The sequence below is a fragment of the Heterodontus francisci genome, chromosome 27 (genome assembly GCF_036365525.1).
Source record: "Heterodontus francisci isolate sHetFra1 chromosome 27, sHetFra1.hap1, whole genome shotgun sequence".
NCBI classification, from domain to species: domain Eukaryota; kingdom Metazoa; phylum Chordata; class Chondrichthyes; order Heterodontiformes; family Heterodontidae; genus Heterodontus; species Heterodontus francisci.
The window spans coordinates 26862754-26889943 of record NC_090397.1 but is presented as its reverse complement, the minus strand read 5'-3'; the positions used below and the strand labels follow the sequence as shown (position 1 = coordinate 26889943).

The 27190-nt window shown below is 43.6% G+C and overlaps 1 protein-coding gene across 1 annotated transcript in view; it reads right to left on the bottom strand.

Moving 5' to 3' along the window:
• Nucleotides 1-2043: 2043 nt before the first annotated feature.
• LOC137384927 (mucin-6-like) overlaps nucleotides 2044-27190 on the bottom strand; it is a 36935-nt gene continuing 11788 nt past the window's right edge. Inside the window, exons 9-17 of the mRNA XM_068059636.1 lie at nucleotides 21683-21800; nucleotides 13794-13890; nucleotides 13542-13627; nucleotides 9985-10189; nucleotides 9670-9840; nucleotides 2801-2921; nucleotides 2563-2701; nucleotides 2359-2451; nucleotides 2044-2058 (exon numbers count right to left, since the gene is read on the bottom strand). Of these exons, the coding sequence (XP_067915737.1) occupies nucleotides 2044-2058; nucleotides 2359-2451; nucleotides 2563-2701; nucleotides 2801-2921; nucleotides 9670-9840; nucleotides 9985-10189; nucleotides 13542-13627; nucleotides 13794-13890; nucleotides 21683-21800 (1045 nt within the window). The remainder of the gene's footprint in view (nucleotides 2059-2358; nucleotides 2452-2562; nucleotides 2702-2800; nucleotides 2922-9669; nucleotides 9841-9984; nucleotides 10190-13541; nucleotides 13628-13793; nucleotides 13891-21682; nucleotides 21801-27190) is intronic.

The following is a 27190-nucleotide window of genomic DNA, read 5'->3' as shown; positions in this document are numbered from 1 at the left end:
AGATTATGAAGGGTTTTGATAGGGAGTATTTGTTCCTACTGGCAGAAGGTCAGTAACCAGAGGACATAGATTTAAGATAATTGGCAAAACCACCAGAGGAAGGTTGACAGAATATTTTTTACTCAGTGAGATATGATGATCTGGTGGAAAAGGTGGTGGAAGCAGATTCCATAGTATTTATCCAATGCCCTTTTGAAAATTACTATGGAATCTACCACACAAAGTCAAAATCAAACCTTGAATAATGGGAGAACAGTCATCACTTTTTAGTGCTATTGCCATACTGTTCACTCATTTACATTTCATTAAATGTTACACACAGAGGGAAGTACGCCTATACAGTGTTACAAACAGGTGAGAAAGGGGTCTAGGATTCCCTCTTAGCCTTCACCTGGTCTTACCGTAACAGAGTTTATTTTCAACACACTGTTTTTAGCTCTACCTTGGTGAATCCTTGCTCACCGCTTTGCAATTATAAGGCAAAGAAACCAGTACAAACAGGTTTTCTTAGGTTTAAAGGAGAAAGGTTGAAATTTATTATACTTAAACTTAAACTCTAATTTGGTTAACGCCTACAGATACACGACGCGCCCATGCATGCATGTAGATAGAGACAGAACAGAGTAGAAGAAATAAAGCGGAAAAGTTTGAGGCAATCTCTGAAGAGGGTTTTTGTTAAAGATCTTCAAGCTCACTGTAGAGTCCTTGATTGTAGGTAGATCTTGCTTTTTGTTGGGGCCCAGTATTCTTCTTAAACCTTGTTCACTGTAGGAGACTTTATTCTCTTGAGGTTCATGTGTCTTCAGTGGATTTGAAGTTCTTTAAGAAAGAGATGGGAGCAGACAGGAGAGGCTGTGGTGAGCCAGCCGGGAGAGGACTTTTCAGTCCAGGAGCAAACCTGCCAAAAGCAGGTTAGTCATGTGACTAGCTGGTCAGACCACGTCTTGGCTCTGTGGATTGTATCATCTTAGCAGGGACTGGAATGCTCTTCCCTGACTTCAATGTCTGGTGCTCAAAGTCCATTATGGATTAAATGGATAAGGGAAGTAACCTCTGCTGTCGCTATTGGTATGTAAATGTCTTCCAGCCAAGTGTCTGGCAGCCCCTGTAACAGGCCTTCTCTTTTTCCCAGCAACAATTGGAAATTTAATGTCCATATGGCAAAATTAATATGCCTCATTCTTGGCAGGTAGGGGTCTGGCATGACAATAGTATCTCAAAGATTTTATTTTTAAAGACAACATTATGTTGTCTCAAAAGTGGTCTAGCTATCTGCTTAATTTAGGTTCACTGACTCTGTTATAATGTAACCATTGGTTACAGAATCAGTGAGATTAATATTTTCATTTAATTACATCTTAGTCATACCTTTCATAAGTCCTTTTGCATCATCAGGCGATTTAATATAAAGCTGTGGAACTGCACTAACACGCAGCTGCATTTTCAGCCCATTGTCACTTGCTATTTGAATGTAATTTGAGCTCTGTTGAAAGATTGTTATCCCATCTGCAAAAGCAAAAATAAAATAAACTCAAGTTCATGTTGAACAATTTATTCCCTAACGTTAAAGAGTATAAATAGAATTCTCTTACTTTGCTTCATAGGGATGTTAATTGGATTTCCATTAACAAAGACAGTACCATCCTTTTTGATTTCATATACAATCTACAAGGGAAAAATAAACATTGTCTTGCATCATTTAAAAACTTGAAACATATCAGTCAAGCAAGCTTGTAAGTGAGCAATATTAAGGAGTAAAGATGTCTTGCTGCAATTGTATAGAGCCTTGGTGAGACCACACATGGAGTATTGTAAGCAGTTTTGGTCTCCTTATCTAAGGAAGGATATACTTGCCATAGAGGGAGTGCAATGGAGGTTCACCAGACTAGTCTCTGGGATGGTGGGATTGTCTTATGAGGAGAGATTGAGACAACTGGGCCTATATTCTCTAGAGTCTCGAAGAATGAGAGGTGATCTCATTGAAACTTAGAAAATTCTTACAGGGTGCGACAGGGTAGATGTGGATAGGATGTTTCCTCTGGCTCATGAGTCTCGAACCTGGGAACACAAAATAAGGAACAAGCCATTTAAGACTGAAATGAGGAGGAATTTCTTTACTCAGAGGGTGGTGAATCTTCAAAATTCTCTACCCCAGAGGGCTGTGGAAGCTCAATCATTGAGAATGTTCAAGACAGAAATGGATAGATTTCTGGATACTAACGACATCAAGGGATATGGGAATAGTGGGGGAAAATGGCGTAGAGGTAGATGATCAGCCATGATCCATTTGAATGGCAGAGCAGGCTTGATGGCCTACTCCGGCTCCTATTTCGTATGTTCCTATGTTAAAATACTTGCCTCTGTATAAGTGTACTCGACACTCTCCAAACAGATCTGTTTATGTCCTTCATGGCATGGATGCAGATCAACCTTGATTAACCACTCATCTGTCTAAAAAAACAATTAAAATGCCAATTTCAGCAATTGATTCAGCAGACATTTGTATGTGTATATTTTAAATAACTACGGCTACAGCAGCCAATGCAGCAAAAGATCACTTACATAAGCAGCAATGTATGAACAATCTCCCATCAATTGATAACTTTTGCCATCAAATGTTGTAATATGGCTTCCTTCTTCAAATTTGCAGAGATGAGGGCAGTTAATATCAGAGCACACCCATTCTCCATTTTGGCAAATGCTACAAGTATAGTAGATACATTTATAGCAACATATTTTTGATGAAACACTTGAAAATTAATTTGTTGAAAAGTATATGACTTGAATTGGTAACGGTTACCATTTCTGACAGTATTCAACTCTTGTTTGTCCATTTAAGTAAATAGATCCACCACTTGTACAAGGACATTCTGTTTGCTTGATACAACGGTCTGTATTCCTGATGTTATCAAGAACAGTTCCTAACGAATAAAATAATTATCTCAGTTAAAAGGTACATGACTCATTTAAAGACTCATAACACATTTTGGCTTGCTTCACACTGTTTTGAAAAGTGATTAAATCTCTTTAGGAAAAGCTGAATGATTTGTGATTGTCAGAATGTTTGTGAATTTAAATTGTCAAATTTATTGGTTGATTATTATGTAGTCTGTCAACAGCTGGTGCATAGCCACATTAATACTGAAAGTAAGTTGTGATGTTTCTGATAAATCTTGAACTTTTCTTGATTAAAGGTAACTTTTGATTTCCATATGCGGTATTAATGCTTCAATAATTATGCTTCACTAGAACTCATTCACCATCCTTTTTCTTTTAGATCAACTTGCTATGTACATACAACAATTGTTGAATTTGTGCTTGAAGCAATATTTGCTTTGTCTTGTTGAAAGCATCTGCATATTATTTGGCCGACCAATGGAGTCCCAGAAGGGGCAGCACCTTTATTTGTTGATTTGCAAAAGGATGCTATACAATCTGACAGCTTTGTTCAATCAGAGTACCGGCAGCTCAGTAGCCTCAGTAGTGCCACAGCTAGCAGTGAACTATTGCCACCAGGGGACCCCTCCATGGGCCATGAAGTTCTCAAAAGGAGGGCCCGCATGAGAGACTGCTGGGAAGCCTCTGAGGTTTACCTAACCCTCTCCCCATGCAATGGCGGGCCTTCCTGACATGGGCAAAATGCCTGTGGGGGTGGGAAGGAGCCATTAACTGGCCACTTAAGTGGATCAATTGGGTGGCCAAGCTGCTGAGCTCCCCACCACTGGCAATCAGCATCCCCTCCCAACTCCTTGCCCCGACATATCACCAGCCCTCCTCCCTCCCAGCCCGACCCCAATGGGGTGGGAAAATTCAGCCCAAAGTTTGTCACCAATCTGTTACCAGAACAGAGGCATGAAATGGATGGTAGAGATAAGACAAGGAGCAGGAGACAAGGTCGAGGGATGGAGTGCATGGAGATGGGGAGAAAAAGAAAGAATAGGAGAGCAAGCAAGGGGTGGTGGAGTGTGGATAGGAAGGAGGGCAAAGAGAGGAGAAAGACGATCAAGAGTGAACACAGGAATAGAAGATGGGTGGAGGAGGAGACAGACTGATGAGGAAAAGGGTGGGGGATATGACATGGAAGAGCCGGAAAGACAGGCGAGTAAAGGAAAATAAAGTAGGGGAGAGAAGGAGATGGGGAAGAGGAAAGGAAGAGGCAGGGAATAACAGAGGACATTTAGAAAAAGAGGTTATTTATTTAGAGATACAGCACTGAAACAGGCCCTTCAGCCCACCAAGTCTGTGCCGACCATCAGCCACCCATTTATACTAATCCTACATTCCTACCACATCCCCACCTGTCCCTATATTCCCCTACCACCTACCTATACTAGGAGCAATTTATAATGGCCAATTTACCTATCAACCTGCAAGTCTTTGGCTGTGGGAGGAAACCAGAGCACCCAGCGAAAACCCACGCAATCACAGGGAGAACTTGCAAACTCTGCACAGGCAGTACCCAGAATTGAACCTGGGTTGCTGAAGCTGTGAGGCTGCAGTGCTAACCACTGTGCCAGGTTGTATGCAAAGGGAGGGGACGTTGGAAGGGGCAGGAGGGATTGAATAATTATTTGATCTGTTAGTATTGAAAGTAATGGCAAATCATTACTTTCTTTCAGCTCTCCTTTTTGGGCTGAGTTTTGCCAAGCCCATGACATCAGCCTCCCGGTGGTGGAGGCCGGAATATGGTTCTGGCAGCAGCCCGCCATGGAGGCCAACGCAGGGAGGGCCCGGCCCGATCTTCCCGGCAGTGGCAAGGCTCCATGGCAATCCCTCCGCCACTGGGCAACGGGACCTGAATTTCAGCATTTAAATCAATAAAATTAATACATTTAAATAAACTTACCTTCCATCTTCCGGGCTCACCGTGATCCTCAGTGCAGCGGCTGTCACTCCTATGCCTTCAATTCCCCATCTGGGGAAAACTGGCACGACTGGTGGGGAGGGGGTGGAGGTAAGATTCTCAGTGCAGGGGCTGGGGGGTGACGGGGTCAAATAAACATAATGGATGTAGGGGATGGTGGGAAGGGGTGAACTTTTGTGCAGTGGGGGTGGGGGGAAGGTCAGATTTGAAAGGTAAGTGTTTTGGGGGGGAAGGGCAAATAGTTAATGTAATTGTTATTGAGGGTGGGAAAGGGGCCTTAGAAATTTATTGGAGAATTTTCGAGGTGGGGTGAGCTTTAAAAATGTAAATATGCTGGCAGGGTGGCTACCCTTTAAAAATGGCGCCAGTGCCTGCGCACAGGCGGCTGACACCATTGCTGGGGACAGACAGCCTTCACCCTCTACGTGACTTGTGGGGGGGGGGGGGGTGGTGGGCCACCCCGGCTATTTAAAAGAGCTGTCGCGCGGGAGATTGCAGCGGCTTTTTGGTGTGCCACGTACCGTTTTTTCAGCTCGCCGCCAATCTAAATCCAGCCCGTTATGTCTGGCAAGTTCCTCGGAGCTGCTCCCTCTCTGAGTGGATTTAGACTGCATATCTGATGAAGCCATGCCTGTGGAGCGGGAGCTGCTCAAAGGAGTTTCCTGGCCTATGTATCTAATATTTAAAGCAAGCCAGAGGTCTGGGGAGGGAAGATCCACTTAAAATTCCAGATGCTAAATCAAGAGTAGAAACCACTCTGCACCATTGAGATTCAGATTTTTCAACACAGAGGTTACCCGCTGAAGACATGGTTGATGACACCAGTGAGGAAGCCACAGAATGAGGCAGAGAAACGGTACGATGCGAGCCATGCAACCACCAGAGTGACCATAGAGCAGACCATAGGTCTTCTCAAAATGAGATTTAGGTGTCTCGATCGCTCAGGTGGTGCCCTACAGTATTCGCCAGCAAGGGTATCTCACATTGTTGTTGGCTGCTGCGCCTTACATAACCTGGCGATGGAGAGGGGAGAGGCCCTGGAAGATGAGGGCTTTGTTCAGCGTGAGGCATCCTCAGATGAGGATGGTGAAGTGGCTGAGGCTGAGGAGGAGGAGGGTGCAGCCACCTGAACGATGGGGGGAGAGAGCTGGAGGTTTACGGGATTTAAGTGAAAGGGAGGCCTGGGAGGCTCTAACACTAAGACATTTCTCCTGGACGGAGGCTCATCACCCAGTGATTGACATAAAGCCTGATACTCATATCGAATATGAATGGCATAGGACAACCACAGCATAATTACTGGATGTTGAAAGTTGAGGTTTATAGCCATTTTGCAATTGTGAATAATAGCAACAGCAACTTGCATTTATATGGCACCTTTAATGTAGGAAAACGATCCAAGGTGTTTCACAAGAACATCAAACAGAATTTGACACCAAGCCATATACGGTGATATTAGGAAAGATGACCAAAAGCTTAGTCAAAGAGGTAGGTTTTAAGAAGTGCCTTAAAGAAGGAGAGAGAGGTAGACAGGCAGAGAGGTTTAGGGCTGAGGTCGCCACCGGAAGCCAAGATAGGTCAGCTAGGACAAAGGTGAGCAGGTCTCAGTGCAGGATATGATATGGGCAGCAGAGATTTGGATGAGCTGAAGTTTATGGAATGTGGAGGATGGAAGGCTAGCCAGTACAACATTGGAATAGTCGAGCCTGAGACTGACAAAGGAACGTTTGAGGGTTTCAGCAGCAGTTGGGCTGAGGCAAGCAATATTATGGAGGTTGAAGTAGACATTCTTTGTGATGTTAAGGATGTGGGGGTGGAAGCACAGCACAGAGTCAAATGGGACCGCAAACTTGTGAACTGTGCAAACTGAGACAGTGGCCAAAGAAGGGATTGAATCTACGGCAAAAGTACAGAGCTTGGGGCAGGGATCAAAAGTAATGACTTTGATCTTCCCAAATGTTCAGTTGGATGAAATTGTGCTTATTGAAGACTGTGTACCAGGCAAGCAATCAGGCAGTGGAGGGATCAAGTGAAGAGGTAAAGCTGGAGGTATCAGCACATGTGTGAAAGCTGACCACATCTTTGGATGATGTCACCGAGGGCAGACTGTCATTTGCGGCTTTGATTCGGGCCATTGACCTAAACCAGATTGGAAAGATTCAAGCACAGAATTGTGGGAAGAATAAGCACAGATTTGGGAGGGAATAACATATTCAAGGACTTTGAAGAGGAAAGGGAAGTTGAAGATGGGCAATAATTTGCAAGGATGGAGGGGTCAAAAGTTGATTTTCTTAATAAGACAGGTGATGAAAGCAATTCTGCAAGGGAGGTGAGCATTACATGGAGGAGAGGGAAGCATTTGCCAGGTCAGCTAGTATGGGACTAGGAAGGCAAGTTGATTGGTCAGTTAAAACCTTGGGAAATGTTACCATGTTGAAAGTGCTATATAACTGCAAGTTGTTGTTTAGTGGGAATGATGTCCAAGGAGCAGGAGGTGGGTTTCACTAGACAAATTAATAACAACTTAAAGGTCTGTCTTAAAGGAACAGTGAGAGGTGGAGAGGCAGAGAAATTTAGAGCAGGAATTCCAGAGCTTAGGACGTAGGTAGCTGAAGACATCGCCACCAATAATGGAGCAATTAAAATCAGGAATGTGCAAGATGTGCCAGAATTGGAGGTGTGCAGATAAGTCAGAGGGTTGTAGGGCTGGTGGAGTTACAGAGGTAGGGAGGGGTGAGGTCATGGAGGGATTTGAAAGATATACATTCAGGGCTAAGGCAGGGAGGGGATGGGGTGTAGGGTGAGGGTTGTAGTATCCATTGTCTGTAAATTGAATATCTCATCTCTGTACAGCAGTCAGAGATTGAAAATTAAGCGCCATAGAGAAGCTGCAACAAAGACAAAGGCAAACAAACTAATTTGGAGATAAAGAGTATTTGCAGAAAGATACAGGGATGACGAAAGAAGTGAGTAGGAGAGACTGGGAATGTAGCAGATTCCAGAATAAAACACAGCAAAGAAAAAGTTAGCTTGGTGCCCATGGGAGGAAACCTCAGATAAGTGTCTCATGTACAATGTGAAGGGAGGCAACAACACTACTGAATGCCACTGTTCACACGCCAGACTGTTGAAAAGAACCTACAAAGTTTCAAAGACATGAGGAGATCAAGCAAGCTAACAGTCCAGCCATTCTGCGTTTTCCTTCTCGGTCACCGCTGTCCACCTCAAAACTAACAGCTGCACAAGGTTAGTTGATCAGCTGCCAGAATCTTAAGCAGACAGAGTCCAAAATTCAGCGCAGCCAATGAAGAATTTTTCAGACAACTCTCCACACTGCACAGTGGTTAACAGGAGGTCAATAGTTCTGGATCTAACAATATATATCTCATCATCTCCCGAAAAGATTTACTTGCCCTACAGGCCCTCAGGTTGTTAGAGGCAAGTCCAATTCCATACAGAGGCAAGTCTAAAAGAAAGCTTTTAAAGCTCTTCTGTCAGTTTGGCAATCTCTCTTAGAAATTTCTTCGGGCTGCAGATTGAAAAGTAAAGCATCTGTATTAGGGTCAACTATCACTGGTAAAAGTTAAGGGTAAAGTAGGGCAATGGTTATTTTACTGAACTAGTAACCCAGAGAACATGAGTTCAAATCTCACTATGGCAGTTTGAGAATTTAAATTCAGTTTTTAAAAATTCTGGAAATAAAAGAGAGCATCAGAAAAAGTGACCATGCCAGTTTGTCATAAAATCCTAATATAAAAGCAAAATACTACAGATGCTGGAAATCTGAAACAAAAACAGAAAATGCTAGAAATACTCAGCAGGTCAGGCAGCATCTGTAGAGAGACGAACAACGTGAATGTTTCAGGCCTGTCTGATGAAATGTTAACTCTGTTTTTCTCTCCACAGATTCTGCCTGACCTGCTGACTATTTTCAGCATTTTCTGTTTTTGTGTCATAAAACTCTAACTGGTTCACCCAGACTGACCTAGATGTGATTCCAGTCCCACACCATGGTTGACTCTGAAGTGACCTAGCAAGCTACTCAGTTGTACCAAAACACCACAAAGCAGTGGTTCAAGACGAAGCTGACCACCGCCTCCTTAGGGCAACTAGGGAGAGGCAAAAGACCACAGTGTAAGGTCCCCCCCACCAAGCTGAACTGAGGAGCTGGATCCATGGGAAACCCCTCGAACTGTATCGTTAATATTTTCATTTGCTGTAAATGTAAAACTGTAATTGGCATGACAATTGTGAAATGGAAGGGCTGTGAAGAATCTCATGATAGTATTGAAGGAAACTGATCTCCCTTGCAATGTTTGTATTTTTTGGTGCTGTTTGAAACTGTTTGGCAATGTAATTTTTACAGATTTTTATGAATAAAGTATATTTTGGAAATTAAAAAAAAACTAGGGAGAGGCAATAATTACCAGCCTTGTTCACATCCCAAAAATGAATTTTAGAATAAAGGTGTCATTTATAATTTTCTAACTTATCCCTATAGCTTTGCAAGTGTAACATCTGGGATTCGGCGTGCCAATTCCTCATTTACATATACTTAAACAAGCTGGATGCAGAACTGTCAGATGAGTTGTAGAGAGAACACAGGCCTGATTAGATTAGGCATTGCTGCCATTACATTCTCCACAATCGAGCAATAAACATGACATTACACTGAAATAGTGCTCCAGAAATACCAGTAAAAAGTATTTATGGATAGTAATTATATATTTGCTAGTGTTAAATAATATTACATAAAATGTAATCTCAAGCAAATTAAATTGTTACTAACAATAAAATATACCTACCTTCTGGACAATCACATGCACTCACACACTGATCGCACTGTTGTTGAGCATTTGGATTAGTACAGGTTGGCATACAGGCAGGACCACACACCTTGTAAATCTGATTTCCAGGACAGGCTTTATGTGCTGAGAATGAAAAATTGTCGATTTTATCATTTGACCTACACAATGCTGTTAAGCAACAAAAGATAATTACAAAAATCTTCTTTGTTGGTTTAGTTGGGCATGAGATTAAAAGGAAAGTAGCAGTTCTAATAACTTCTAAAAGAGTTTGTTTAAAGTTTATATTCTGGCTCTCCTCTGCAGAAAACATACCACAATCTAAAGATTTCCGCCATTCTTGCCAGTCATTGTCATGTGCAGCTGTGCAAAGGCGTGCCACTTCTTCAAAACTGGGACACACATCAGATTCTTCTGCATTGTCACAACAGCAAGCATCCTTCTGACATATCTCTATGTATTTACCCATGATGGGATTGTCAATACAGCACGTGAAAAGGCTTGAGATTTTTGAACAGCTCTAAACATAAAAAGATAATTATATGAACACAAATCTAAATCAGCGTCTTTGTACAATGGGATGAATTTGCATGCCACATATTCCTTTCTATTGTAATCAGAGTCCTACAACCGGCATAAGACCCTGATAACAAAAGACTGTGCAACAAGACTCCCACTTGAAAAAGGGAGGAAATGATACCAACTGGAATTCTGCTTCAGTTGGGCCTTAGTATCCATGGGGCAGTTATGGTGCTCTCCCACCCGATTTTCATCGGCCAGATGTCCTTTTAACAGTTAATTTTAACCTTAGCCACCAAGCGGAAAACCCATGAGATCAGGTGGGATGCCAATATAAACTCTGCCCAATATTACTCTCCAATGACTCCAAAGGAGAGCAAAATCAGGCAGGGTGTAAACTAGTGCTGCATCCAAACCCATCAGGTTAAAATCACACTGTCTTTGTTAATTTTTATTGAACCCTCAACATTTTCCCTCCCCACGCCCCATGTCATTTTAAACTCCTGATTTTGTCCTTCTTTCATACTTGATCAGTTTACTCTCTCCCCCATTACCACACACTTACCCTCTCTATGGGGACATTGTTGCCAGTTCAATTTAAGTGAAATGAGTCCCATCTTTACAGTTCTTTTGGCTCCAGAATTTATCCCATGCTAAAGCAAATTGAAACTCTTCCTTTCACACTTTCAAGCCACGGAAGATATATTTCACCTATTTCTCCCCAAGTGCCCTTGCATGGGGCCACAAGAATAATTTTCAGATTGGTACCCTTGTACTCCTGCTCTTTAATCTAGCACCTAACTCTTCAAGGTCATTTTGCAAAAACTCCTATCTATTTTCCACTGGTTCCTACCTGAACTGTTTTCTATCCTTTTCCTTAAGCATTTCTATCCACTCTATAATATCCTTTACCTTGGTATCCGAGAGGTAGCCTGCCAAAAAAGACTAACTATTCCTGTATTTATAGAGTGACTCACAATTATCATTTGCTTGCTGTAATAAGTACCTTTCATTTTTTCCCCCATGGACAACCGCTTGTTCCAAGATGCAATGGTGCCACTCATGATTACCTTCCCTTGTTTCATCTTCCAAGTGCACATTACAATCACCCAGCACTGTACATCTAACTGGTAGTTTGAAAATCCCAGATCTCCATACTTGCCTTTCAGTTTCTTTTCTTTCTGTACATTAGGTATGTGTTTTGAGAGTTTATATTTTTTGTTAAAACTTGAGAATCTATATTTTAAAACTGAAAAGGGATTCTATGGATGCTGGAATCTTGAAGAAGCTGAACTTTGCATTTTTTTCTTAAAAGAAGTTACCAGAAGGTTTGGACGGAATGTAAACAAATTTTATTGGAAGGCATCTGTTTGTAAAGAACCCAGCAGGGGGTTGTGTTTTGACTTGAAAAGCTATTTGTAAGAAAGTGACAAGCCAAGATTTATGGATGTCACAAGACTTGTTTCTAAAATGGTTTTGGTTTCATTTTTAACTGTTAAAAACAGGAAGTTGGAGTTTTCTTATTGACCTGCCAGAAGAACAGAAGAAGATCCAGCCAGGCCATCTTTCTCTTGAAAAGGAAATTCTGTCGCAAGTGTGTTTCCTGTTGCCTTCTGTATTTGAAGAAATCCTGCATGTTTGCAGAAACCTTTGAAGGAACTTTGCATCGAATGTGTGAGAATTGAAACCTTTGCTGCTGCACACCTGATGTAAGACTTATGTGAAGCCTTCTGTAGCTGCATCTCTTGCCTACACAGACTGATCTTCAACATCGCCTGGAAGGGACTATTCTGGGAGGATCCTAGTGACAGCTGCCTATTCGCATTTGGGATGCCTAACCAACAACAGACATCTTTCCATAACTACTTTTCAGTCTAAGTGTTTTATTTTTGCTATTCTTTCTTTGTAACAGCTGTAAACAAAAAAATCCCTTTTTTCCCAGTTAGCCAGTTGTGTATTTCTGTGTGTGCGTGAGGGCTAGGGGCTTTAATATTTCAATTCGTGTGTATGTTTACTTTATTATTGGTTAGAATTGGTTTATAATAAACACATAGTTTTGTTGTTCATTAAAGAAACCTGGTTGGTATGCTTTATTCTGGGGAAAAAGAGTATTTGATTGACATTTCTGTACGTAGGAAAATTTAAATATATGTTGTGACCTGTGGAGAAGTGGGACTGAATTAACAGTGCACTCCTCCCACCTCGGTCGTAACATATGTTGCACAGGTTGCCAGTTTTATCGAAGTCAACTTACCTTGTGATGGAGCAAATTGCATTTGTACTTGTATTTTCCATGGACACTTTTACTGTCCAGAAACTCCTACATCATCACATTCAGCATAATTTATAGAGATGTATATGTTTACTGGTCTGTCCTTTAACCAGTTTCCAGCTAAAAGTTAGATTCCTCCAGAAATTACTGAGATGCACTCCTACTGCTCCAGGCTCCACATTCAGGTAAGCTAAAAAAAATAAGTACTATGTTGTGGCAGCCTCAGCAGTCCCTTTTAAAAATCTGGCTGCTTTGGACTTGGGAAACAGACTACAGCAAGCACTGTGAATGTTACAGTCAGTCGCAATCAAATATCTGAAAGGTGCCTGAAACAGGCTTTGGATTTGCGTGGAAAATGGACCAGGACAACTCCATGGAAAAAACAAGTGTTACACCATCCAAATTGTCCAGCACTGTCTCTGTCGATTGGTTCATTCTAATTTAAATATTGATGCTAAAACCAGTAATTGCTAGATCATCTTAAATGCAAAATGTTCGTTGCTTTGGAGAGCTGAATAATATTGCACATGGCATAATATTAAAGTTAATCAAAAAAGGGATCCCACAATAATTTTGAATCCCACAGTCTTTTCCAGTTAAGTAGATCATGTGCTTCAAAAGGAATTAAGCAAAGATCGATATTGGTCACAATTGCTCATTAGACAATGACCAGAAGTCCTGCATTACACACGTAGATATAACTCCTTTGTAAACACGTATAGATAGCACCAGTTAAACAAAATTAATGGGTGAATTGTTTGATTGGAAGATTTTTTGTGCTTGAACCATTTAAGTTTTAAAGATATTAAAAACAAACATTGTGGAACTATTTCTTGTATAACCACAATACTATCCCAAAGCATGTTCGCAAAACTTACTCAACCAAGGCATTCCCATGCAAAGCACAGGCTAATAGATAAAGAAATATGGCTACACTAAGGTACTCACATTGGATGCAATAGTTCTTCAGTAGTTTCTGGGTAGTTTCTATCCCCTTCTAAATGAGTGATCTAGTTATTCAATCAATTCCCTAAAACTTTCCTTATATTGTCTTAAGTACTCACCTGAGCATATAACTTACATTAGCCAATGAGCATGTAGTTTTCTCTGAAATTTCAATCAGACAGGGATCATCTGACTCACTCAGTTGAGATGAAAAGATTATACCTAAGACAAACACAGTGCAAAGAGAAATAACCTTAATTTTTCTCATTAATTCAATTCAATGCATTAAATGTTTTCCAAACAAATAAAATATGAAAAAATTATTCAGCGTACATGAGAGATTTAACTCATCATCTTTCATATGATAGCAAATTAGAATTGTACTTACGCTTAACATCAAACACCTCATTGGCGATTTCAGTGACTTGCTTAAAATCCCTACAAAGGCCACATAACTCTCCTTGGTATTGAGCATCAAGAGTTATCTGAAAACAAAAGCAATAAAATGCTAGAAAAAGATATAACTTATGGAAACATTTGCACAATTTTGCAAAGCTTTATGGAGATAATATTACCTCTAAGTACAAAGAAAGTCATTTATTACCAAAATTATTTGTTTACATGAATTTTACCTCCCTGTTAACTGCTCTGGCAGTTTCAATGAGAATGGGAATTATTTTTCAAATAGTACTCATAACATTGCTGTTTCCAACTATCCAAACATGCGTGTGCTGGAGCAATCTTAAATGTTGCCCCCCTCCTTATAGCGTTGTAAAATCTTGGAGAAAAATTAAAGCATCCACGTTATGTGGCAAGGACAACTCTGTTGCACACAATTAAATTGACTTAGCAGCCTGAGACCACTAGCCTGAATTTTGAACTGGTAAATAGATATAAAAACAGTTTCAGTATACATCACAACATTCACCGGATCCTGAGTAATGAGCAGGCTGAATTTTCTGAGCATGTGGGAGGCGGATCAGGAGGCGGGACGTCCAATAACAATAATGACGGATGGTGTCAGCAGGGAAGTCCAGTGCCTTGATGCCAGTTCCAGATTTTCCGAAGGGTGGCCAGCATGGCGGGACATGTTGTGTGTGTGGGCGGCACAGTGGCGCAGTGGTTAGCACCGCAGCCTCACAGCTCCAGCGACCCGGGTTCAATTCTGGGTACTGCCTGTGTGGAGTTTGCAAGTTCTCCCTGTGTCTGCGTGGGTTTCCTCCGGGTGCTCAGGTTTCCTCCCACAGCCAAAAGACTTGCAGGTTGCTAGGTAAATTGGCCATTATAAATTGCCCCTAGTATAGGTAGGTGGTAGGGGAATATAGGGACAGGTGAGGATGTGGTAGGAATATGGGATTAGTGTAGGATTAGTATAAATGGGTGGTTAATGGTTGGCACAGACTCGGTGTGCCGAAGGGCCTGTTTCAGTGCTGTATCTCTAAATCTAAAATCTATACCTTTAAGAGGTGTGGCTACAAGTTCATGTTAGTCATGCAAGAGCTATGATGTAACACACCACATGATTCTGAGTGTTAGGTAGTCTTAAAGAACCACCTGTACAGTAAACATCTCAATGTATTACCTGCTCTCTCAGTATTCAGTAAAGAAACCCATAGTATCGCGTTACTAATCCCATCTGGAGTGGTCAGTCTTTGTGTGAAGTCAATACTAACACAAAGGTTCAAGGAACATGCAACAGGGCGAACAGCAACTTTAACACAGCGGAAAGGTAATTAAGCCTGTTAATCAGGCAATTGACTAAAAATTTGCAGGGCAAATGGAATTTTGTAAGGGTTGCCCAGGTATCAAGGGGCTTTGGAACCTCCCTAGTTACATGAGGATGATGAGGGGAGCGAGGGAGGACAAGGCAGGCTACAGACAGCAGCCAACAGTAGTGAGAGCTTTGTACCGAAGGGAATGTGAGACATCATGGGCCATTGATACCCAGGAGCAGATCAGAAACAGGTTTGGGTGTCGGGGGTTGGCTGGCACAGTGCCAACCTTCATGTGGCACACCAGGGACAGTAGGATGGTTCGGGGGTGGGGGGAGGGGGGAGGGTTGCATGGAGGGTCTGGGGAAAGGAGGCCTTGCAACCTCTGTGCAAAGACCTGCCATGGACCACATCCAGTCAGGTTTCAAGACCTCCAAAGAGGAGGAGCATCAGGGTGGGAGCTGGTAGCGACCACCGAGAGCGAGGCACCAGCAACCTGTGGGCCACCAATAGCCTTACCCTCAGGAGGGGATGCAGGAGGAGGGCACACCACCAGCCTCCTGTCTGTAAAAGGTCCTATCCACGAGAGACGGTCTACCTCACCAGGCTCAATGACTTCCATATGTTGAAACAGCAGTGTCGCCGAGGTCTCCGCCTTTCCAGAGAGACCATCAGAGAGCTGTGTACCAGGATGGAGGATGGGCTCAGGCCCATGGGAGATGCCAGTGGCAGTTAAGGTCACCATGGCGTTAAATTTCTACACCTCTGGATCATTCCAGTGATCCTCCACAGATATGTGTGGGGTCTCCCAGTCCGTGTTCAATGATCCATCCAGGTGGTCACTATGTTCAGCAGGGACCAGCCAGTTTGTTTTCTTTGACACTGATCTGGACAGTCAGGCTGAGAGGGCTGTGGGATTCAAGGCCATCGCTGATTCCCCCAGGTGCAGGGTGTCATTGACTGAGGCAACAAAGGCACTCACGGAACAGCCAGAAGCCTTCATGAACAGGAAAGGCTTCCATTCCATTAGTGTCCAACCGGTCTGTGATCACTACAAGAGGATCCTTCAAGTGTGCACTCAGTTCCCTGGAAGCAGCAGCCATGGCATCTTTATCCTTCGCCAGTCGCCTTTTCAAACCTCCTGCACCCCTTCAAGGATAGCTACGAGGTGAAAAGGGATACCCACTTGAGATGTGGCTAATGACGCCTGTGAGGTGGCGAAGCACTGAAGCAGAGGAGAAGTACAGCACATGCCACAGGTCAACTAGGGCAACCATCAAGCATGCCATAGGGCTTCTGAAGATGCATTTCAGGTGTCTGGATAGATCTTGTGGAGCCCTTCAGTACACCCCGTATCGTCATGTTGCGCTGTGCTCTACACAACCTGACGCTTCAGAGGGGGTTTCAGTTTGGAAATTATTACACTCATTTAAAATATTCAATATTTTATTATTTTCCAAAATACGATTCGATAGGATAAGAGAGTATGAGGCTTTAAAAAAAAAGCTTTGAAATGGTTGTCATTGTGGTAACATCTGTAATGGAACCGATTCAACAGATATTATAAAGCTCTGACCACCCGCAATTGTCCTGAACAAATACATGCCAATGAAATGGAGAACATAAAAATCACCTTCTTGAAAGGAAAATTTGAAAACATTCCATGCACTGTATTATTCAATTTTCTCTTCATTATATTACAATTTCTTATTTTTCTAGCCGGAGCACAATGTAATTATTTATGGAGTCAAAAATTGGCAGTGCAACTAGCTAAAAGGAAACAAAAATGTATCATGACATTAATTAGTTCAGTATGAAATTTAATTTTTAACATAAATATGTGGCTTCTTATTTCCATTTCTGCCTGTAGAATCAAGGTTCTCATTGTAATTTGGGGGGGGGGGGGTGGGGAGGATATAGCTAAAAAAAAAAGTGTTGATGAAGCCTATCAAAACATACATACAGTCAGCTGTAACATCTTGCCAATGTTTTTTAGATGGGTCCAGGCTGACTCATATTTTGGACAATGTTCAAATGTAATTCTCCCAGAGCTGTAAAGCATTGTGCAACTTAATCCAATACAAGGAACATATGTAGCAAAACCATAAATGCATTTACAGTGAACACCTAAATGATGTTTCTACATGTAGAAGACAGATATTTCTTCCCCCAAAGTGAGTTGTCTATTGATGGTATTGTCATGCTAGGCCCCCACATGCCAAGAATGAGGCGCATTACTTTTGTCATGAACATTGATAGTAAAACTGTTACTGCAATGAGGAGAGGACTTGTTGAACAGATCAGATGTGGCTGGAAGGGACATTTGCATATTGGCAGATGGTGTTTGGAAGAACAAAGCAGCCATTCCCTGACATTCAAACCACAATGGACTATAGATCACCAGACGTTGAATATTGGGGTGCTCGCTAAAATGGCCGAATACACAAACGGACATGGTCAAAACAGCTAGTCACATGACTAACCTGCTGGGCAACCTGAGTTTTTTGAATTTGTACGAACAGTTTGGGCAGAAAGCTGTTTGCTCCTGGACTGAGAAGATTTCTCTCCTGTCTGCTCCCATCTCTTTCTCACAGAACTCCAAATCCACTGAAGACACATGAACCCCAAGAGAGAAAAGTATCCTACAGCGAACAAGATTTCAGAAGAATACTGGACCCCAATGAAAAGCAAGATCTACCTACAATCAAGGACTCTACAGTGAGCTCGAAGACCTTTAATAAAAACCCTCTTCAGAGATTGTCTCAAACATTTTAACTTTATTTCTTCTGCTCTGTTCTGTCTCTATCTGCACATGTGTATTGCATACGTATGCTAGCGTGGGGTCGTTGTGTATCCATAGGCGTTAACCAAATTACAGTTTAAGTTTAATAAATTTCAACTTTTCTTCTTTACACCTAAGAAAACCTGTCTGTGCTGGTTTCTTTGCCTTATAATTGGAAAGCTGTGAACAAGGACTCACCAGGGGGGAGCTAAAAACACAGTATGTTTAAAATCAAACCCTGTTACAGTAAGACCAGGTAGGCTGAAAGGGAACCCTAGACTGCTTTCTCACCTGATCGTAACGGTATGTTTTGGGAGGGAGAGAAACAGCAAGAGACCTAGAGGGATAGAAAGCCAGAAAGCAATCTGTGCATTTTCAACAGCCAAACCAAGAGCAGAATCAGGAAAGGTGACATCATTGTAATCAAGGTACCAAACTTGCGTAGGGTGACACAGGGTCATCATTCCAGATTGCACTGCTGGTTCCTGGAGATGATGGAGCTGAGCACACAGATACACAGAGCTGTGTTCATTGGAATCTACTGTCAAGAGAGAGCCAGTAAGACTATCACTGCAGCGCCAAGCAATTAAAATTTAAGTTAAAAAAAGACTAAACATCACTGTGACTTAGCTTTGCACAGTGCTGCAGCAATGCTGCGTGGAGTGAGAAAGAGTTAAACACTTCTCTCTGAAAGCTGATATCACACCTCTTTCCTAAATACACAATAGAGCTTGCAACAGTGTGAAGCCCAAACCTCTTGACAATAACAAGTATATATCATTATTGCCCTGGAGGCCTCATGCGTGCATCTAAGTCACTGATGAACATAATTGTTCGGTTTTCTTTAAAGTTCTTTAAAAATTAAAGAGGAAACAATCTACATTATTGATCACAAATGCCACTTGTCAATGCTGCCAAGGTGTTCAGACTTTTAAAATGTGTTTGATTTTAGATTTTAAGAAAAATGCTGATTGTGGACTATCCTTAACTATGATCAACATAATGTTTTTTTTAATTAATAAAAATATATAGAAGCTAAAAACAAATCGGGCTAAAAATTGGTCAGTGCCATTTTCCTGGGCAGGAGGGTTGCGATTTGCAACCTTCCTGTACCCAAATAGGTGGAGGTATTATAGCATGCAAATTTGGTGCTGTCTCTTCATTTATCTGATTGTCACGTTGGGCCAAGTTTGCCCAGAACCGCTGGCTTCCTGAACACTCAGTAGGGGGCCATGCCGTGTGTGCTAATAGCAGATGTTGAAAGCTATCCTTCTCTTCTTAAAGGCAGTCTGTCCCTGTTAAAGGGAAGCTGCACTGAATCACAGGAGGCAACAGCTGGATATTAGTTCTGCAATTCTAAACAAGAAAAGTGGAGCACCAGGGCGGAGAGAGGGCTGTCAGTTCATGGATGAGGTGCTGGAGGTGGACAGGAAGAAAGACTACCCTCAGAAGGGATCAGGAGCAGGTGGACAGGAAGGTATAATCCCAGAGTCTGGCCTCGAGGAGCTGGTAGCAGTGTCTCAAGAAGTCTAATTACTTCACATGGGTGGTTAATGTCAGTGAATGCATCTTCACAAGACCTCCTCGACCCACAACTCCACCAACCTCTCATGCTGCTCTAAGTACCACATCCCCATCACCTGGCACTCAGGACTCATGCCTAACATTCAGATACTCCACCTCACCCTCACAAACATTCCAACAATGCCAGCCTCACACCCAGCTCCCACTGCTTCTACATACCTCCAGCTATTCAGCTGTGGCAGGCACATCACCCAAACACAGTACAACACAATCGCTGACATTCTGCCCTCTCTCTCACAGGATAATGTGATGAATTCTGCTGCAGAGAATTCAGTTGAGGACCTTGATGGGGTGGGTATACAGTAGAACTCTCACGGGCATGCACATTGAGATGCTGTGTGCATTGGCTGGCCTGTCAGACGGCTTCTTGCTGTCAAAGAGCATGGAAGAGTCCAGCTCCTCTTACAGCTAATGCTTGATCTTTGGTGAGTGACAGGAGAATTCGTTGAATAGACCTACATGGTCCAAATTTGAAAACTCTGCATCGCAGTCAGTTGGACTTCACGATAGCACCAGGCTGGCGTTCACAGAGGACGCCCACGCAAGCACCCTTCTCAGCATGAGGTGCCACGCGGCCATGTTGTAAGCAGCTGGAGGTACAGCATGCCCCACTAGGAGGGCATTTGCTTTCCATACTGCCATCTCCAGCAGTGCTACAGCTTTGAACTTCGCACCCATAGAATTGAAAAAATAAAGATTCAGCAGTTGTTGGTAATTTGAGTAACATTATGGCAGTGCAGTTTTGTTTTATTCTGTCAGTTTCTAAAACAAAGTACACTTAAGTAACTGCAAACACAGATGTCTTATCTTCTAGCCTATCCTATGAAAGTAAAAATAATAATTGTTGCATGGAGAGAAAAATAATTTTCCAGTCGCCCTCCAGTTTCCCACACCAGCCGGGGTCAGTTTGTGTGCCCGTAGGTGGGCACCTGGCAGCAGGCCAGTGGGGCAATGCTCCAGACAGGCCTAGAGGCCCTCCCTGCCTGCCAGGGTGCGAAAGCAGCCACATGCCACCCTGCAGAGGAGCTCTCCCTTCCGCCAATACACCCACACCCCCCCCGAACCGAAGTGGTGGCCGGGCTGCAAGAACCATTTTTCAATGATAAGTTTTAAAAAGTTGGTGAAAGGGTGCCTCCATGTTGATGCGCCCCCTCTGTTACTTACCTGCCATCACAGCCTGCTGCTCCTCAATCTGGAAGGCCTCTGATTTGCCCTCCAGCTACGAGTGCCCACCCACCACTCCTTAATTGGACAGGAAATTTGCCTCCATGCCAATTAAGGGGGTGCCCCCATGAAAATCTCAAAGAGTGACAGTTCCCGACAGGTTCGGGACCCTGAGACAGTCCTGACTTCTGTTTTCTGCCCCTGTAGGGGCAGCCCCATATGTTTCTTTTCATTGGATTGAATTTTGTCAGATGGTGAGAAGTCCCATCACCAGGACTGAAAGTGGGAGCCGACCCTGCACCAGTGGGCAATGGGACCCGGGGCAGCATTTTATAGGTGGCAGCCAATTAACAGGCCGCTGCCCAATTGAGAATGGTGGCTCACCCCTCCAGAGCTGCCAGCCCAATCAGAGGGCTGGCAGCTTGGCAGCCTCAGCAGCGCCACTCTTACATGTGGCCATTGCTGAGGCTGCTGTATGAAGGAGATGGTGTTTCAATGCTAAGGCACCCTCAAAGAGAAGATAGGTGTCTTTGACCAAGTTGGGGCCAGGCAGGCAGCTCCTGGCAATCGGCAGTGCTGGAGGGTGGGTGGTTGGGAGCTCACATTCCAGCAGTGGTTCCTGAGCTGCAGGGTCAGTCAATGCCACCAGAGAGTCCCTCAATGGGCCATTGTGCAGTTTTTAATGAGGCCCACCACCTCCCCACCCCCCCACCCCGGGAACCCACTGGTAGACTGCGAAGGTTTACCTGCCACTCTTCCCCATATGGCAGCTGGCTCTCCTAGTTGTGGTGCAGTTGCAACATTATCGTATTCTGAATGATTGTGGATTTTATGACACCTAAATGTCCAAACTGATATATAATCAGAGAAAGGGGCAAAACTGGAAGCGAATTCCTGATTTTCAGAATTACTCACGGTTGACAAAACCTAAGTAATAGTATAGATTTAGACTGTAGGCAACTCTTTCTGCACCCCAGTTTAGAATGTACATAAAACAGACTAATCCCAAAAGTAGCATGTTTGAAAGTTTCTTACCGATAGTGCATCGTGGAAGTTCCACAGTACAGATACAGTCTGTTTTCTGTTTGAAATCCGTAAGTTAATTCCATATGGCTGAATACTGATTACCTTGTCATCGTACGGCACTGTTACACTATAAAAGAGAAGGTGTCAACTGAAAGAGCTGCTGAAATAAGTCCTGCTATGTGAACACTGCAAAAATGTTTCTGAAAAGTTCTTCTATGACATATAAGGGAATTTACACTTTAAAAAAAGTTCACATTAGCTAGCTTATAGAAAGTGATAGCATTCTTGTCTCTGAGTCAAAAGGCTGTTGGTTCAACTCCCACTCCAGAAACTTGAACACAAAATCTAGACTAACATTTCAGTGCAATGCTGAAGAAGTAGTGCACTCTCAGCGGAGCTGTCTTTCAGATGAGATATTAAACTGAGGCGACGTCTGCCTCAAAGATGGATGTAAACAATCCTCTGAGCTGGGAGCTCCCCCCAGTGTCCTGACCAATATTTGTCCCTCAACCAACATCACTACAAAACAAATTATCTGGTCATTATCACATTCCTGTTGGTGGTATCTTGCTTTATGCAATTTTGCTGCAATATTTCCTCCATTACAATAGTGATTATACATCAAAACTACTCAGTTAGTTGTAAAGTGCTTTGGGATATCCTGAGGTTGTGAAAGACACAATACAAATGCAAATTTGTCCCTCTTTCCTTTGAGGGGGAGGCAATGGTGTAGGGGCAATCTCACTGGACTAATACTCCAAAAGTGCAGACTAAGATCCTGGGCATATGGGTTCAAATCCCATCATGGCAGCTGATGCAATTTAATTAATTACAAAAAGTCTGGAATTGAAAGCTAGTCTCAGTAATAGTGCCATGAAACTATCAATTGTTGTAAAAACCCATCTGATTCATTAATGTCCTTTAATGAAGGAAATCTGCTGTCCTTACCTGGTCTGGCCTACATGTAACTCTAGACCCACAGCAATGTGGTTGACTCTCAACTGCCCTCTGAATTGGCCTAGCAAGCCACTCAGTTGTCAAGGGCAATTAGGGACGGGCAACAAATGCTGGCCTGCTAGCAATGCCCACATCCCATGAAAAAACAATTTAAAGCATTTCATCATTTGCTAATTTTACTGAATATGTAGGCATGAGTATGAACCAGGAAACCTACTTTATACGGAGATCAACCTTTTCACTGAATTTAGTATTTGACAGAAAATATATCCGCAGATTTGGTGAAAGGAAAAACACAGCAACTAACTAGCGTTGGAATTAGCCATATGCAAAGATGATAAAAATATTGTGCAGCTGTCATGTGGCCATTGTTTACAAATGATGCAAATGTGTGCAAGGTACCCTGATAGCAGTCACGATGTGTCAGGCCAACATCCTTGTACAGCATAGCTATTCGGAGACGAGGCCTATCTATTATTGCCATGGCTCATGATACCCATTCGGCACCCAAGAATCCCAGCTGAAAGTCTGTACACTGATAAGACATGGGAGCACTAAAGCAATAATAGAGCAAGACATTGGTGAATTGAAACAGAGTTTCAGCTTACTAGATAAATCCAGGGGATTCTTTCAATACTGAGCCCATTCAGACTCCCCCATCATGGTTGCATCCTGCATTCTGTATAATTTCACCTTGCAACGGAGCCAAGAAATTGTGCCAGCAGCAGCTGAGGAGAAATCACCATGAAAGGAAGAAGAGACCCAATGAGGATGCATCAAAATCAGCCGGTCTTCTGGCAATGGTGATTGGGTGGCTGGAACAACAGCATCACCAACGGCTGCCTCTACACTTACCCATATGTTACTGAGTCCTTTCTATGATCATCAGGATACTTACTGCCACTGAGCAATGCTGGATTCCCATTTCAAATAAATCTTCACCATCCTGCATGCCAAAAGTCCAGGAAAATAGTGTGTAGCACTGACACACCCACAGATGACTGTCAAATGAAACACCCAACCCAACAGAGGAAGGCACTTCATCTACTGCTGTTCCTGCCAATCACATGATGCATTGGAACACTAAACCAGTACATCTTTACCAATTTTATGCATGCAGCCAGCACAACACTGCCCAAAAATCAATCTTATACCCCTACATGATCATGTCAATAAGAATAATTCAGCACCGATTAAGCACCTTTTCCTATGACAGTTCTTTCTTCTTCTTTGGCCTCCTTATCTCAAGAGACAATGGATACGCGCCTGGAGGTGGTCAGTGGTTTGTGAAACAGCGCCTGGAGTGGCTATAAAGACCAATTCTAGAGTGACAGGCTCTTCCACAGGTGCTGCAGAGAAATTTGTTTGTCGGGGCTGTTGCACAGTTGGCTCTCCCCTTGCGCCTCTGTCTTTTTTCCTGCCAACTACTAAGTCTCTTCGACTCGCCACATCTTAGCCCCGTCTTTATGGCTGCCCGCCAGCTCTGGCGAACGCTGGAAACTGACTCCCACGACTTGTGATCAATGTCACAGGATTTCATGTCACGTTTGCAGACGTCTTTATAGCAGAGACATGGACGACCGGTGGGTCTGATACCAGTGGCGAGCTCGCTGTACAATGTGTCTTTGGGGATCCTGCCATCTTCCATGCGGCTCACATGGCCAAGCCATCTCAAGCGCCGCTGACTCAGTAGTGTGTACAAGCTGGGGATGTTGGCCACCTCGAGGACTTCTGTGTTGGAGATACGGTCCTGTCACCTGATGCCAAGTATTCTCCGGAGGCAGCGAAGATGGAATGAATTGAGACGTCGCTCTTGGCTGACATACGTTGTCCAGGCCTCGCTGCCATAGAGCAAGGTACTGAGGACACAGGCCTGATACACTCGGACTTTTGTGTTCCGTGTCAGTGCGCCATTTTCCCACACTCTCTTGGCCAGTCTGGACATAGCAGTGGAAGACTTTCCCATGCGCTTGTTGATTTCTGCATCTAGAGACAGGTTACTGGTGATAGTTGAGCCTAGGTAGGTGAACTCTTGAACCATTTCCAGAGCGTGGTCGCCAATATTGATGGATGGAGCATTTCTGACATCCTGCCCCATGATGTTCGTTTTCTTGAGGCTGATGGTTAGGCCAAATTCATTGCAGGCAGCCGCAAACCTGTAGATGAGACTCTGCAGGCACTCTTCAGTGTGAGATGTTAAAGCAGCATCGTCAGCAAAGAGGAGTTCCCTGATGAGGACTTTCCGTACTTTGGACTTCGCTCTTAGACGGGCAAGGTTGAACAACCTGCCCCCTGATCTTGTGTGGAGGAAAATTCCTTCTTCAGAGGACTTGAACGCATGTGAAAGCAGCAGGGAGAAGAAAATCCCAAAAAGTGTGGGTGCGAGAACACAGCCCTGTTTCACGCCACTCAGGATAGGAAAGGACTCTGAGGAGGAGCCACCATGTTGAATTGTGCCTTTCATATTGTCATGGAATGAGGTGATGCTACTTAGTAGCTTTGGTGGGCAGCCAATCTTTTCTAGTAGTCTGAAGAGACGACGTCTGCTGACGAGGTCAAAGGCTTTGGTGAGATCAATGAAAGCAATGTAGAGGGGCATCTGTTGTTCACGGCATTTCTCCTGTATCTGACGAAGGGAGAACAGCATGTCAACGGTCGATCTCTCTGCACGAAAGCCACACTGTGCCTCAGGGTAGACACGCTCGGCCAGCTTCTGGAGCCTGTTCAGAGCGACTCGAGCAAAGACTTTCCCCACTATGCTGAGCAGGGAGATTCCACAGTAGTTGTTGCAGTCACCGCGGTCACCTTTGTTTTTATAGAGGGTGATGATATTGGCATCGCGCATGTCCTGGGGTACTGCTCCCTCGTCCCAGCACAGGCATAGCAGTTCATGTAGTGCTGAGAGTATAGCAGGCTTGGCACTCTTGATTATTTCAGGGGTAATGCTGTCCTTCCCAGGGGCTTTTCCGCTGGCTAGAGAATCAATGGCATCACTGAGTTCTGATTGCTTATGACAGTAACCTCCATTAATAACAAATCAATCTGTGAACACATCACAATCCACTCTTTCTTAACATTTTGCATCCTCTGGGCAGCTAAAAGACCTTTTTACACCTATTCTTGTGCTTTCCCTCGGTGCAATCGGAGGGCGTGTACTGCAAGAGTTGCTTATGTTCTACAAAATGGTTATAGGACTGAAATGGTCCTTCTCTCGTGGCAATTTGCTTCTGGCAGGGAGTGACGGTTGGCTGCATCTCTGGAGCTTGTTCCTGAGCAGCCTTGTGATAACTCTTAGTGCCACTAGTATGGTGCTGAGGAGGAAGGCCAGAGACTGGACTGTGCTGCTGCCTGAGGTGGAAGCCTCAGGCAGATCACCCTCCAGCTATCCCACCTGGCCTTTAATTGATGCCCCCACTGACGAACAGGAAGGTCTAACAGCAGCTACCAGAAGCTAAAAGGCCTGAGAGGCAGCTGTCTGCATCCCGGTTGCAATAGTCTGGCAGCCAGTATGCATGATACTGTCTATTCTGCCCCCCACTTCCATCAGAGCTGCAGTCTGTGCTTCTATGGAGGTGGAGACACTGATTACTTCTTCGGTGGGAGGCTGCTGCAGATGCTGTTGTGCCACAGTGCACTTGATAACTGCAACAAAGATAAAAAAAGGTCAATTTTAAACCTGCCTACCTGTTGGAAATGTTTGCAGTAACTTACCCCTTCCAATCCCACTGCCTTCTTGTGGATCACAATTTTAACTTGCTGTTCTAAGCAGGTGAATGGGATACCTGCTAAAAGGCAGCAGCTTTCTTCAGGCTCCAATGATGTCATTGGGACCCAATCACAATTGTCCCCTCATGCCTGTGCAGAGAATCCATCGTAGCTTTCCCTCCAGGCCAATATGGTGGCAAGAGAATGCAGGCCCAGAAAGGTAAGCAATGTTTAGTCTTTTTTCTATTTCATTGTGGGCCAGAGGAACATAAGTGCTGATCCAGGTCCCACAAGGAAATCTTGGGCCTCCCCTGCCCCAGGCTTCCCTCCTCCACTCGACTACAATGCTTTTCCGATTCCCCTCCTAAGCATCTGTCTGACTGCCATGAACCATCCCTTTGGATTTGTTGACAGAGTCCATGCAAATGAGACCTGATAGTTAAAATCTCCAAGAGCTCACGCCGTAGAAGTTTGAACAGTTTTGCATCCGTCTTGGCACCCCCAGCTGCACAACTCCAGATGGAAATTAAACTCCAGCCTAAAGTTGCTTCCAAGTTGCTAAAATGAGAACTTAGACCCCACAATTACACTTGTCAGTGGCTGCACATGTTCTTAGATTGACCTCAGAGCCTGCACAGAAAGGTGAAGTTCCTCAAACATCCTTCTTTTCAGGCAAGTACTGATAGGTTCCAGTCCCACGTCTCTGGACAGGCTTCTCCACTGAGAAGGTGGCATATCTTCACCTATTCCTCCAACTGCCTCACGGTCTGTAATTCAATCAGGCACTAACACTATCTAATTCCCTTTCAAGTGAAAGTATCTGAGCTGCTGCATAGTAGGGATAAAGCATGAGAG